Source organism: Macaca nemestrina, chromosome 1 (genome assembly GCF_043159975.1).
Source record: "Macaca nemestrina isolate mMacNem1 chromosome 1, mMacNem.hap1, whole genome shotgun sequence".
In the NCBI taxonomy this organism is placed as follows: domain Eukaryota; kingdom Metazoa; phylum Chordata; class Mammalia; order Primates; family Cercopithecidae; genus Macaca; species Macaca nemestrina.
Window position 1 is genome coordinate 175,124,674 of NC_092125.1, and position 15,568 is coordinate 175,140,241.

The 15,568-nt window shown below is 35.4% G+C and overlaps 1 protein-coding gene across 6 annotated transcripts in view; it reads left to right on the forward strand.

Annotated features, from left to right (window-relative positions):
• LOC105495140 (OMA1 zinc metallopeptidase) overlaps window positions 1-15,568 on the forward strand; it is a 161,941-nt gene that overhangs the window by 17,623 nt on the left and 128,750 nt on the right. For all 6 annotated transcript variants that reach the window (XR_011620352.1, XM_011764387.2, XM_071092426.1 and 3 more), the window contains one exon: window positions 2,436-2,510. Coding sequence is in view for 5 of the 6 variants with exons in the window: in XM_011764387.2 (XP_011762689.1) it covers window positions 2,436-2,510 (75 nt within the window). In the remaining variant the exon portion in view is untranslated. The remainder of the gene's footprint in view (window positions 1-2,435; window positions 2,511-15,568) is intronic.

The following is a 15,568-nucleotide window of genomic DNA, read 5'->3' on the forward strand; positions in this document are numbered from 1 at the left end:
TAATTTTGTTGTAGTTTTTTTTTTAATTGTTTTTCATAAATATTTTCTATCCAAATTGGTTGAATCCATCAGATGCATAATCCACAGATATAGAGAGCCAACTGTATTTGCATTTTAATGGGGCAGTATTAAAACCTGTGAACTTTAATGGGCACAGAATTGGCTAAAACTGCTTTACCGCCCTTCCTTCCTTCTCTCTCTGTTGAACTATCATTGCTTTGAAATTATTGAAAGGAAAGTCTTACTAGGTGTTTGTTAACTTTTGATTTTAGTGCTTATGTATAATAATCATCTCAAAAATGTATTGAGTGCCTCGTTTTGTTCAAAACACTGTACTACTGAAAGTAGGTCTTGCAATCTTTATAACTACTTTGTTAACTATGATTATTTTATTTGACATCTTTCTTTGAATATTTCCTCTTGTCCCAGGAGGTTTGGTTATTTAGAAACAATCTGTTATTTGTTTATTTAATGATTTGTGGAGCACCCATCAGAGTGCCATCTGGGTGCTGTTTAAATCTAATGTGCAAAATTCTATGAGACAAATTGTTTTTGAGATTGGATAACTAAGTCTGTTATTCAGTATTACCATATTATTTGGCTTCGTTTATATTGAAGTAAAGGTTCTTAAAGAGAGAACAAAAGAATAGTTATTCCTTAGGTTATAGGATCTCATATTTTGAATTTTGTTTCTGTCACTGACCTGCCAGGAAATTAAAAGAATTAATTTAGTTATTTTCTCTATCTATCTGTAGATTGCTTTTTTTGTAATGGAATCAGCAGAGTGGGTCATAAGAAAGATAACATGTAGCTATTTCTTTCTTTAAATATTTGATAAATTCTGCCACTTCACTGTAATTCTTCCGTGAAAATAAAGTAGGAATGATTCTGTTTGAATTCTTTTTCCCTAAATCAAGGCCCCTCAGTAATTCTGGTGACAAGGAGATGTTTTTCTCTAGAAAGTTGCTCACTGTGATTGGAGAACAGAGAGGAATGTTGATAGTGAAGTCCTAAGGGTGTGGGAATTGCTGAGGTTCATTTGTTGTGAGGACAGATGATACATTTAAAGCAAGATTTCTCAATCGCAGCACTGCTGATGCTTTGGACTGGATAATTCTTTGTTGTGGGGGAGTTGTCCTGGGCACTGTAGGATGTTTAGTAGCATTTCTCACCCCCATCCCCTAGATGTCAGTAGCTCTCCCTTCTCTCAGTTATGACAGTCATAAATATTTCCAAACATTTGTAAATGTCCCTGGAGGACAAAATCACACTAGGTTTAGAATCATTAATTTAAAACACTTAGCACAATACCTGGCACAAATAAGGACTCAATAAATATGAGCTATTATTTTTGTTCATTTAATCCCCTCTGCAGCTCTGTGAGCTTGGCACTGTTACTCATTTCATTTTACATATGATACTCCTGGGTTTAGTAGGGTTAAACAATTAGCTCCGGGTTAACAATAAGTTAACAGCATTTGGACTTGAACTTAAGTTTCTGTCTTTTTAAAGCCAACGTCTTAAATCCTTATGCTATCAGTAGACTTGATGGAGGCACATGCAGCCTGCTCATGGAGAGTGAAGGCACTATATGATATACATCATCGACCTAAAACTGATTGAAAAGGAAGGAAGTCATTTCTAATGGTCACACACTGTATATCAGATTTATTGTATTATTTCAGGCCATCACAGACATGTGGCTACCTTTGAAAGATTGCTTCCCCAATTAATAGCTCTTTTCTCAAGAGTCCTGCCTATTGATTCATCTCCTACAAAGTTTTAGTACTTACTGAAAATTAGAATTTAACTGGAAAGCGTTCACATAAATACAAGTAATTAGGAAAATTAAAGTTACTATATCTACGTGTGTTTTTTATTGAAGTCAGAAGAAAATTTCATTTTCCCAACGAATCAATACTTAGAAAAGAAAAAGGAAATTAAGATAATTTATCAAAGAAAGAACATTCTGCTATATGGTTAATTTTCTTACTGAAATAAATTGTCTAGTAGTGTCATTGGATATTATATACCTACGTTTTCTTGATTTTCTTTTAAAACTCAAGGTCATAATGTTCCTTGGCCATATTAAAAGCCTTCATCAATAAGCTTTCTTAGTGAATCCTGTACTCAGTAGGTGGAGACTATAATTGGAAAAATAGAAGTAAATTCCTCATACTAGAGACTGTCAAGAAATTTATAGGCATGACTTCTATTCTTACCATGTTTTTAAAGTATTAATTTCTAATCAGGGAAATAAAGGCTGTGTTTATATTTTATATTATGGAGTTATTTTAATGTTAGTAGACAGTATAGGAATTTTATCCTAGATACTCCATGAAACTTTAAAATAAAAAAAAAAAACTTCTCTTTGTTACTCCTTTTGTCATGAAAAAATTGTCTTAATGGAGCTTTTCTGTCCTGTTTCTTCTTAGTATATGTTTAATAGACCATACAGCAGAAAATTGGAGGCTGAAGCTGACAAAATTGGACTACTGCTTGCTGCAAAGGTAAAGTGTTTAGTAGTTGAGAATACATAATGCCCTTCCCAAAGTGAAAGATAAATGTGTGTTATTTTAATGAGGCTTGGCATAAGCAGAGAATGAGAGTTGGACTGTATTAGCGCTTTACGCAATTTCTGTTAATCTAGAAATTTGAAGATTATGGACCTTGAAAGAATGTATAACTGAAGATACTCAATTCCCTTCTATATTTAAAGCTGTATTTTGCCTTAGACAGAATCCATAAAATTATAGTAATTATCAGGTTCTATTAAAAGAAAGTCAGTTCTTGATTAGAAATAATTTTTTGCATGTGTAAATTTTTTTATTATAGACATATAAATTGAAATTTTAAAACATTTGAGTATGTAATGTGTCATCCCCTCTGGCCTTTTAACATTTGTTGCCTCTGGAAAGCTAATGCTATCTTTATTTTACTCCAGTACTCCAATATTTTACCCCTTTCCTCTCTGATGTAAGGAGGCTTTTTGAGTAAACAGGATGATAGGTAGTTGTTTCCCCCACTTGAAGACAGGTTAATCCTGTTGTAGCTATGATCTTGGCTAAGCAAACTGATTTTCCACCATTTAAATAAACAGTAGACAAACAGACATTTAGATTATTTTTGTTGTAGCAGATGGCTTTTTATTTTTTATTTTTTGCTAGCCATAGAGAGCAGCTCTGGGCCTTTACTTTTATTTAAGTTGACTTTGTTCCTGTCTACTTAACAGGGCACCTGGCAGCTATTTTCAATCACCTGTGATAACTGAGTGTTATTAGTAGCATTTAAGATTAGAAGTAAAACTGCATTTTAAAAAATGAGTGAAAACAATGCCACTTCACATATTAAATTCAAATTGTATTTGATCCTTTGTTATGTTTCTGGTAGTTGTTAAAACTATAATCATTTTATTTGAACCTCATAAGTTTTATGGATTTAATTTTGTAAATCAGGGTATTACTCCTTCACAAAAGCAAAATCAGTTCTTTGAATGTTAAATAAATATGGTTAAGTGAATTATCAGACTGCATACACTAATAAGTTCCCAAATAAGGGGGCTACAGATTGGCTGTATCAAGAATTTCCTAATTTTAATGTACTACAGTCTGTCAAATTTTCCCTATATGTTAAGTGTGTTCTGTGTTCTGGTTAGGAAATCTTTGTTTATCTCAGTAAGTTATTCCTGCTTTATTTCTAAGGAACTTTACTATTTTTAAAATATATATTATGCGGAGGAGGGCAACATCTTTTTTTTTTTTTCCCATATGGATAACTAATAGACTCGGCACTGTTTATTGAAAAAAGTCATCTTTTTTTCACCAGACTTCTGTGTCTCTTTGTCATAAAGGTGGGTGTATATATGAGGTCTCTTTCTAGACACACTATTCTGTTCCATTGGCCTGTTTATGTTTCAGCCAATATCATATTATCACTGTAACTTTGTAGTAAGTGTTGATACCTGAAGCTTCTGTCCTCCACTGTTTTTCTGCAGAATTGATTTGACTATCCTTGGACCTTTGCATTTCTACATACATTTTAGAAACAGCTTATTAAACTATACATACATAGAAAAACACATGGGGTTTTGACTGGAATTACATTGCATTTCTACATTAATTTGGGGACACTTGACTAGTGTCTATAGTATTGATTCTTCACGTCTATGAATATATTTTCCCATTTGTTTTGATGTTTAATTTTTCTTGGTGTTTTGAAATTTTTTTGAATGTAGGAATTACACATCTTTTGTTAGATTTATTGCTAAGTGTTTGATGTCATGATAAATAGTGTCATTTTTAAAGTAAATTGCTTGTATATAAAAATCCAATTGATTTTTATAATTGGCCTTGTACCCAACAACCTTTATTTCTTCCCTTCCAATCTGTATACAGTTGACTCTTGAACAGCATGTTTTTGAGCTGTGTAGATCCACTTATACGCAGGATTTTTTTCAATAGATGTATTGGAAAGTTTTTTGGAAATGTGCAACAGTTTGGAAAAACTCAGATGAACCACGTAGCCTAGAAATACTGAAAAAAATTAAGAAAAAGATATGTCACAAATGCATAAAATACATGTAGATATTAGTCTGTGTTATAATTTGCTACCATAAAATACAAATCTTTTATGAAAATTTATCAAAACGTGTGCCTACACAGACCATACATGGTGCCATTTGCAGTTGAGAGAAATGTAAACAAATGTAAAGATGCAGTATTAAATCATAACTGCATAGAATTAACTGTGATACCTATTGTACTACTCTTATAGTTTTGTATTTACTTCCTGTTGCTATTGCAGTGATCTCAAATGTTGTGAATATCTGCTTAAAACACCATTAGACACTAATCATCTCCATGTGAGCAGCTTTCTTTCCAGTAAATTGAGTATCTTAATAAATGGTCTCTTGCAGTTCTTGCATATTTTTCATTGTGTTTCGTACAATACTATAAACACCTTGAATAATACCATGAAACCCGTATGAGTTGCTGCTAGTGATACTGGAAATGTTCCCAAGAAGTAAACTCATGATATTACAAGAAAAAGTTGAGTTGCTTGATATATACTGTAGATTGAGGTCTGTAGCTGTGGTTGCCTGCCATTTCAAAATAAATGAATCCAGAATAAGGACCATTGAAAAAAGGAAAAGAAAATTTGTGAAGCCATAGGTGCAACTATACCAGCAAGCATGAAAACCTTGCACTTTTTGCAAAAGACTTTCATCTTGTATAGAAGATGCACCCTTTATGTGAGTGCAGGATTGCCATAAGAAAGGCATATCTATAGACTGTAATATGATTCAAGAAAAAACACAAAGTCATTATATTACAACTTAAAAGGAAGATGAAAGATCTAAAGCTGGAGAATTTAATGCCAGCAAAGGATGGTTTGATAGTTTTAGAGATTTGGCTTAAAAATGTCAAGATAACAGGAGAAGCAGCTTCTGCTGACCAAGAGGCAGCAGATGCGTTCCCAGATGCTTTAAGAAAATCATTGAGGAGAAAGAACAACTGCTGGGACCGGTTTTTAATGCAGGTAAAACTGTGCTATTTTGGAAAAAAGATAATGCCGTAAAGGACATTTATTAGTAAGGAAGAGAAGTGAGCATCAAGATTTAAGGCAGAAGGAATATGCTAACTCTACTATTCTGCGGAAATGGAGTTGGATTTCTAAGTACTTTCCTTATCTATAAAGCTGGTAACCCCTGAGCCTCTAAGGAAAAAATACCAACTGCCAGTCTTTTGGTTGTATAGCAAAAAGGCCTGCTACACAATGAGAACGCTTTTTCTGGATTGGTTCCATCCATGCTTTGTTCCTAAAGTTAAGAAGTATCTTGCCAGTAAGGACTGCCAGTTCTTTTTACATTCTCAATTCCTCTGGCCACCTAGAACCCCATGAGTTCAACACTGAAGGCATCCAAGTGGTCTACTTGCCCCCAAACACAGCATTTCTAGTTGAGTCTCAGATCAGAGGGCCATAAGGACCTTTAAGCCTCATTACAGCAGGGTACTTTAGGGAAAGGTTGTTACTGCTATGGAAGAGAACCCCCACAGAACATCATGAAAGTCTGTAAGGATTACACCACTGAAGATTCCATCATTGTTATAGAAAAAGCCATCAAGCCTGAAATAGTAAATTGTTGATGAAGCAGACTGTCCAGATGTTGTGCGTGACCACACAGAGTCAGTCAAGAAAATGATGAAAAGATAGTGGATATGGCAAAAAAGGTGGGGAGTGAAGGGTTTCAAGATATGGATCTTAGAGAAATTCAAGAGCTAAAAGAAACACCTTGTCAGAGGAATTAACAGAGGATGACTTAATGGAAATGAGTGCTTCCAAAATGGTGCCAGGTAGAAAAGACATAGTAGTGCCAGAAAACAAATTGACATTAGACAATCTAGCAGAAGGATTCTGATTATTCAAGACTACTTTTGACTTATTTTATGACGGAAATTACAAAGTATTTCCATTAAGTTACACGGATTGTGCCTGCCTCTCCTGTCTCCCGTTCTGCCGCTGCCACCCCTGGAACTGCAAGACCAACTCTCCTCTTCCTTCTCAGTCTATTCAGTGTGAAGACAAGGATGGAGACATTTATGATGATCCACTTCCACTTAATGAATAGTAAACATATTTTCTCTTCTTTATGATTTTCTTAATAACATTTTCCTTTCTGTAGCTTTATTGTAAGAATACAGTGTATAATACAACATACAAAACATGTTAATTTACTGTGTTACTGGCAAGGTCAACAGTAGGCTATTAGTAGTTAGGTTTTGGGGGAGTCAAATGTTATATGTGGATTTTTGACTGCACAGAGGGGTCAGTGCCCTTAACCTCCGTGGTGTTCAAGGGTCAAATGTACTTTTTAATTTTTGCTTTATTGCAATAGCCAAAAACTTTAGTACAAAGTTGGTGATGGGCAACTTTGTATCTTCCTGATCTTAGGGGCAAGAAAGCATTCAGTATTTCACCATTATGATATTTGTAGTAAGCTTTTTATCAAATGAAAGAGTTTCTCTTCCATTTCTAATATCCTAAGATTTAAAAAAATTATGTATGTATATTAAATTTTATCAAATGCATTTTCTGCATTTTTTCTTCAACTTTTAAGTTCCGGGGTACCTGTGCAGATGTGCAGGTTTGTAGCATTGATAAACATGTATCACAGTGGTTTGCTGCACAGATCAACTCATCACATAGGTGTTAAGCCCAGGATCCGTTAGCTATTCTTCCTGATACTCTTCCTCCCCTTGCATTTTCTGCCTGTATTGAGATGATTATATGATTTTTCTCCTTTAATCTGTTAATGTGGAAAATTACATTAATTTTTTAAAAAGTTAAGCTGCTATTTTGGGGAAATCCATTTTGTCAATTATCCCATAATATATTGCTAGAATTAGTTTAATGCTTAGTTTAGAATGTTTATCTCTATGTTCAAAGGAGATAGTCGCCTAGAATTTTCTTTTCTTGTAATGTCCTATCAGGTTTTAGAATCAAAGTTATGCTGGCCTCATAAAATTGGTCAGGGAAGTGTTCTTCATTTTCTCTTCTCCAGAAGAGTTTTTGTAAGATTAGCTATATTTAGTTTTTAAATGTTTGGAGAATTCCTGGGTAAAGCCATATAGGCCTAAAGATTTATTTATGAGTTTGTCTTTAATTATGGATTCGGTCTCTTTAATAGATGTAGAACTGTTCAGATTTTTCTGTTGTTTCAGTTTTTGTAGTTTTTCTAGGAATTTTTGTTTAAATTTTCAAAATGATTGGCATAAAGTTGTTTTAATATACTCTTATTATATTTTAATGTCTGAAGGATACTTGTATTTTACAGGCATCTTTTAAATGTCCCCTTTGTTAATATTGGTAATCTGTGTCTTGTCTTTTTTTGCCAGATTTTATCACTTTCATCAATCTTTTCAAAACCGTCTTTTGGGTTTGCTTATTTTCTCTATTATATTTGTTTTCTGTTATGTTAGTTACCATGTTTTTTCTTGTGTGTTCATTATTTTATTCTGCATTCATTTTTTGGGTTTCATATGCGATTCTTTCCCTAACTTAAGATGAATACTACCATCATTTATTTTAAACTCTTTTTTTCCCCTATTACGTACATTTAAGGCCATACATTTTCCTCTGAGAGCATCTTTACTTGTTATGTTGCAAGGGTTGATATGTTATTTTTTCTTCAGTTTAAAATGTATTCTTGTTTTCACTGTGGTTTCTTCTTTGACTCATGGGTTAATTAGAAGTATATTGCTTAGTTTTTGAACATTTGATGATTTTAACGTTACCTTTTGTGTTCAACTTCTAGCTTAGTTACACTCTGATTGAATAATACACTGAATGATTGGAATCCTTTGAAAATTGTTGGGTCTTGCCTTGTGGCTCAGGGTGTGATCAATTTTGTTAAAATGATGTGCACTTAAAAGTGGATCCTGCCGTTGTGGGTGCAGTGTTCTGTGAATGTCAGTTTTGCCAAGTTTGTTCATTTTGTTGTTTCAGATCTTCTATATTCTTGCTGATTTTTTTTTCCTTTTTTTTTTGTAGTTATCAGGAGACGTTTGGTAATATTTCATTATGATTGTAGATTTTTCTTTTCTTCCTTTCAGTGCTATTAATTTTTGCCTTGTACATCTTAAAATATCTTTGGTATACATACTTGTTAGATTGTTAGATTTTCCTAGTGGATTGATCCTTTTCTCACAATAAAATCACTCTGTCTTTAGTAATACTTCTTGCCTGATGTTCACTTTTTCCTTTTAGTATTGTTATTTCAGCTTGCTTTCAGTTAGTGCTTGCATGGTAAATCTTTAATATTCTCTTATTTTCAAACTTCCTGTGTTCTTACGTGTGTAGCTCTTGTAAACAGAACATTGCTGTTGGTTTTATCTTTGCCCTTTTTGGGGAAAAGTTAGTCTATTTGTTTAATTTGCGTTTCTTATTTATAATTATTTATATAATGTGGAACATTTTTATATGCCTATTGGCGCTTCATTTATATTCCTTTGTGAATTATCTTCTCAGATATTTTTTTCCCGTTTTCAAATTGGACAAAGAAGTTTATGTTCTTACTCTTGAGTTGTAGGAGTTTTTCATATACATGCCAGGTCCAAGTTCTTTGTCAGATATGTGTCTTGCAAATATTTTCTTTCATTCTGTGACTTGCTCTTTTTTTATTTTTTTCAACTTTTAAGTTCCAGGGTACATGTGCAGGTCTGTTACATGGGTAAATTGCACATTGCTAAGGTTTGGTGTACAAATGATCCTGTCCCTGAGGTAGTGAGCATAGTACCCAAAAGGTGGTTTTTCAACCCTTGCTCCCTTCCTACCCTCCTCCCTCTAGTAGTCCCCAGTATCTGTTGTTCCCATCTTGTGTCCATGTGTAGTCAATGTTTAGCTCCCACTTATGAGTGAGAACATGCAATAGGCTAATCACTTAACCTCTGTCTGTCCATGTATCAGAATGTATGTTTTCTACTACCTATCTTGAAGTTCATTAATCTTGTTTTTAGCTGTATTTGTTCTACATTAAACTCGTATTGAGTTTTAAATTTCAGTTACTTTGTCTTTTCATTCTAGAATATCCCTTTAATTCTCTTTTATACATTTCAATTCTCTGGTGAAATTATCCATTTTGTCATATGTTTCTTTGTTTATATTTTCTTGAATATGTTAATCATTTTTTTAAAAAAATTCATGTTAACTCTAATATCTGTATTATCTTTGGGTCCATTTCTGTTGTCTGTTTTTGCCTTTGGTCTTGTTTCTTGGCATGGTTGCTTATTTTTGATTGAATGCTGGATATTTCATATAAACAGTTCTCTTGGCTTTGAATGATATGTTTTTTTTCCATCAGAGGGATTCTCTGTGCTAAGTGGTCACTTAGAGCATAGCAGATCTCTTCACTCATTCAGAGCCTGAGCTGAGTTTGCATAGGCTGGGATGATGAGCTCTACTGTAAGATGATAGGATAGCGATCTAGCTCTTTCTTTGGGGAACCTTCCCATAGAATATATATCGGCCTTTTCTCTGTGGTCATTCAAGTGTCTGCAGATGAATCCTGTAAAAACTGGCTATTGGATATACCCCATTTACCCTGATATGATTACTATACATTTCATGCCTGTATCAGAATATCTCATGTAACCCATAAATATATAACCTAGCAAGTGCCCACAAAAATAAAAAATAAAAAACAAGCAAAAAAACTAGCTTGTCATTGTTTGAGGATTGGCAGTGGGAAAGGGAGTAGGGTTTTCCCATTAATTGTGGAGACTTTTAAAAATTCTCTGTTATGACCCTTATACCTCAACCTTTCTTTCTTGGATGTCAAATACTAAATCTGGGATCTCTGTAGTGTGGGGTAATCAACCAGTTGCCGAAGAAGCGAGCGATAAGTGTAGATATAATGCATTAACTCTGGAACTATACTGCCTAAGTTTGAGAATCTGCTTTGCCAGAGAGAGTACTAGCTGTGTGATTATGATCAAGTTATTTATTGTTTTTGTGCCTCAACTTTTGTCATCTGTAGGATAGGAACAGTACTTGGACCTATCTCATACACTTAATACAATTAAAATTCTTAGAGCTTCTGTCTTTTAATCATTCGTCTTTTTAAAAAAATTTTCTTATTTTTAAAATTATTATACTTTAAGTTCTAGGGTACATGTACACAATGTGCATGTTTGTTACATATGTGTACGTGTGCCATGTTTGTGCACTGCACCCATTAACTCATTTACATTAGGTATATCTCCTAATGCTATCCCTCCCCCCCGGCACCCCACAGCAGGCCCCGGTGTGTGACGTTCCCCTTCCTGTGTCCATGTGTTCTCATTGTTCATTTCCCACCTATGAGTGAGAACATGTGGTGTTTGGTTTTCTGTCCTTGTGATAGTTTGCTGAGAATGATAGTTTCCAGCTTCATCCGTGTCCCTACAAAGGACATTAACTCATCCTTTTTTATGGCTACATAGTATTCCATGTGTATATGTGCCACATTTTCTTAATCCAGTCTACCATTGATGGACATTTGGGTTGGTTCCAAGTCTTTGCTATTGTGAATAGTGCCACTATAAACATAAGTGTGCATGTGTTTATAATCCTGTTTATAGCAGCAAGATATATAATCCTTTGGGTATATACCCAGTAATGGGATGGCTGGGTCAAATGGTATTTCTAGTTCTAGATCCTTGAGGAATTTCCACACTGTCTTCCACATGGTTGAACTAGTTTACAGTCCCACCAAAAGTGTAAAAGTGTTCCTGTACACCAATAACAGACAAATAGGGCCAAATCATGAGTGAACTCCCATTCACAATTGCTACAAAGAGAATAAAATACCTAGGAATCTGGCTTACAAGGGATGCGAAGTACCTCTTCAAGGAGAACTACAAACCACTGCTCAGTGAAATAAAAGAGGCAACCTACAGAATGGGAGAAAATTTTTATAATCTACCCATCCGATAAAGGGCTAATATCCAGAATCTACAAAGAACTTAAACAAATTTACAAGAAAAAAATGAAACAACCCCATCAAAAAGTGGGCAAAGGATACGAAGAGACTCTTCTCAAAAGAAGACATTCATACAGCCAACAGACACATGAAAAAATGCTCATCACCACTGGCCATCAGAGAAATGCAAATCAAAACCACAATGAGATACCATCTCACACCAGTTAGAATGGCGATAATTAAAAAGTCAGGAAACAGGCTGGGCGCGGTGGCTCACGCCTGTAATTCCAGCACTTTGGGAGGCCAAGACGGGCGGATCACGAGGTCAGGAGATCGAGACCATCCTGGCCAACACGGTGAAACCCCGTCTCTACTAAAAATACAAAAAAAAATTAGCCGGCTGTAGTCCCAGCTACTCAGGAGGCTGAGGCAGGAGAATGACGTGAACCCGGGAGGCAGAGCTTGCAGTGAGCCGAGATCGTGCCACTGCACTCCAGCCTGGACGACTGAGTGAGACTCTGTCTCAAAAAAATAAAAGGTCAGGAAACAACAGGTGCTAGAGAGGATGTGGATAAATCATTTATCTTAAAATGACTGTCTGCTATCTCCTCTTTATTTCACAAATACATTGTCTCAAACCCAGTATGTTCAATATTAAATTCTTACTTTCTCCCTACACGTGTTTTTTCTTCTGGTCTCCCTTTTCCCAATAAATATATATATTTGCATTTCTTATTTATAATTATTTATGTAATGTGGAACATTTTTATGTGTCTGTTGGCGCTTCATTTATATTCCTTTGTGAATTATCTTCTCAGATATATTTCCCATTTTCAAATTGGGCAAAGAAGTTTGTGTTCTTATTCTTGAGTTGTAAGAGTTTTTCATATACGTGCTAGGTGCAAGTTCTTTGCCAGACAGGGGTGTTGCAAATATTTTCTTTCATTCTGTGGCTGTGTCAGCCTCCTGAGTAGCTGGGATTACAGGCATATGCCTGGCAAATTTTGTACTTTTAGTTGAGATGGGGTTTCTCCATGTTGGTCAGGCTGGTCTCGAACTCCTGACCTCAGATTATCCACCCTCCTTGGCCTCCCGAAGTACTGGGATTACAGGCATGAGCCACTGTGCCTGTCCTGATACTCACTTTCTTCAGATAAGACTTTAAGAAGACATTGACCAGAATTTTCCTCCAGACTTCCCTTTCTCACCTGACCAGTCCCCCACTTCGGATTGACATTTAACGTTAATACAATCAAAAGACAGTTTGATCTTACAGACCTAGGTGCTAGCTCTTCTCTGATCCATTATGATGATTTTCATTTATTAATTGAATGTAATTAATTTCCAGATTATGGGGACATATAATATCTTCATGGACATTAGAATTCAAGAGACAGTAATTTAATAATTTTAACAAAGTTTGAAGTATTATGAATTGGAGATACAGGAAACATTCATTCTGTGGGAGAATATAGCAGAGATGTAACTTGAGGGATCAGGAAAACTTAGTCTTGGGATTAGACTGAGAAAGAAATAGTTAAAATGGAGATCCAAAAGATAAATAGTAATTATCCTGATGATATTGATAGGTGTAATGTTTGGCATGGTGTCTTCAAAGGCAAGAGAAACAATGGCTTATTCCAGGAATTGAAAATTTATTATCATTAACATGTCAGCAGAGTTCAGGAGCACCAATGGCAACAGATAAAACTGAAGGGTAGGCAGAAACTTCTTTATTAGTAATTTTAAGGATTTTACACCTTGTGTAGCATAGGGGTCAGGACTTTGGGTTCAGTAGTCCAGATGTGTGTTTGAGCTCTTGTCTCCTCCACATGACTGTAGCAAATCACTTAACCTATTCAAATCTGTTTTATAGTCTGAATAGTGAGAATAATAATAGTACTTCCATCAAAGGGTTATTTTGGGTATCCTGGACTTGATTCTTTTTTTTTTTTTTTTAATACTGTTATACTTTAAGTTCTAGGGTACATGTGCACAACGTGCAGGTTTGTTACATATGTATACATGTGCCATGTTGGTGTGCTGCACCCAAAACTCATCATTTACATTAGGTATATCTCCTCATGCTATCCCTCCCCCCTTCCCCAGCCCCACGACAGGCCCCGTTTTGTGATGTTCCCCTTCCTGTGTCCAAGTGTTCTCACTATTTAATTCCCATCTGTAAGTGAGAACATGCGGTGTTTGGTTTTTTGTCCTTGCGATAGTTTGCTGACAATGATGGTTTCCAGCTTTATCCATGTCCCTACAAAGTACGTTAACTCATCCTTTTTTATGGCTGCGTAGTATTCCATGGTGTGTATGTGCCACATTTTCTTAATCTAGTCTACCATTGATGGACATTTGGGTTGGTTCCAAGTATTTACTGTTGTGAATAGTGCCACTGTAAACATAAGTGTGCTTGTGTTTATAATCCTGTTTATAGCAGCATGATTTATAATCCTTTGGGTATATACCCAGTAATGGGATGGCTGGGTCAAATGGTATTTCTAGTTCTAGATCCTTGAGGAATTGCCACACTGTCTTCCACAATGATTGAACTAGTTTACAGTCCCACCAACAGTGTAAAATTGTTCCTATTTCTCCACATCCTCTGCAGCACCTGTTGTTTCCTGACTTTTTAATGATCACCATTCTAACTGGTGTGAGATGGTATCTCATTGTGGTTTTGATTTGCATTTCTCTGATGGCCAGTGATGATGAGCATTTTTTCATGTGTCTCTTGGCTGCATAAATGTCTTCTTTTGAGAAGTGTCTGTTCATATCCTTTGCCCACTTTTTGATGGGGTTGTTTGTTTTTTTCATGTAAATTTGTTTAAGTTCTTTGTAGATTCTGGATATTAGCCCTTTGTCAGATGAGTAGATTGCAAAACATTTTCTCCCATTCTGTAGGTTGCCTGTTCACTCTGATGATAGTTTATTTTGCTGTGCAGAAGCTCTTGAGTTTAATTAGATCCCATTTGTCAATTTTGGCTTTTGTTGCCATTGCTTTTGGTGTTTTAGACATGAAGTCCTTACCCATGCCTATGTCCTGAATGGTATTGCCTAGGTTTTCTTCTAGGATTTTTATGGCTTTAGGTCTAACATTTAAGTATTTAATCCCTCTTGAATTAATTTTTGTATAAGGTGTAAGGAAGGGATCCAGTTTCAGCTTTCTACTTATGGCTAGCCAGTGTTCCCAGCACCATTTATTAAATAGGGAATCCTTTCCCCATCTCTTGTTTTTGTCAGGTTTGTCAAAGATCAGATGGTTGTAGATGTGTGGTATTATTTCTGAGAGCTCTGTTCTGTTCCATTGGTCTATATCTCTGTTTTGGTACCAGTACCATGCTGTTTTGGTTACTGTAGCCTTGTAATATAGTTTTAAGTCAGGTAGCATGATGCCTCCAGCTTTGTTCTTTTGGCTTAGGACTGTCTTGGCAATGCGGGCTGTCTTTTGGTTCCATATGAACTTTAAAGTAGTTTTTTCCAATTCAGTGAAGAAAGTCATTGGTAGCTTGATGGCGATGGCACTGAATCTATAAAGTACCTTGGGCAGTATGGCCCTTTTCATGACATTGATTCTTCCTATCCATGAGCATGGTATGTTCTTCCATTTGTTTGTGTCCTCTTTTATTTCATTGAGCAGTGGTTTGTAATTCTCCTTGAAGAGGTCCTTCACATCCCTTGTAAGTTGAATTCACAGGTATTTTATTCTCTTTGAAGCAATTGTGAATGGGAGTTCACTCATGATTTGGCCCTCTGTTTGTCTGTTATTGGTGTATAAGAATGCTTGTGATTTTTGCACATTGATTTTATATCCTGAGACTTTGCTGAAGTTGCTTATCAGCTTAAGGAGATTTTGGTTTGAGACAATGGGGTTTTCTAGATATACAGTCATGTCATCTGCAAACAGGGACAATTTGACATCCTCTTTTCCTAATTGAATACCCTTTATTTCTTTCTCCTGCCTGATTGCCCTGGCCAGAACTTGCAACACTATGTTGAATAGGAGTGGTGAGAGAGGGCATCCCTGTCTTGTGCCAGTTTTCAAAGAGAATGCTTCCAGTTTTTGCCCATTCAGTATGATTTTATCTGTGAGTTTGTCATAAA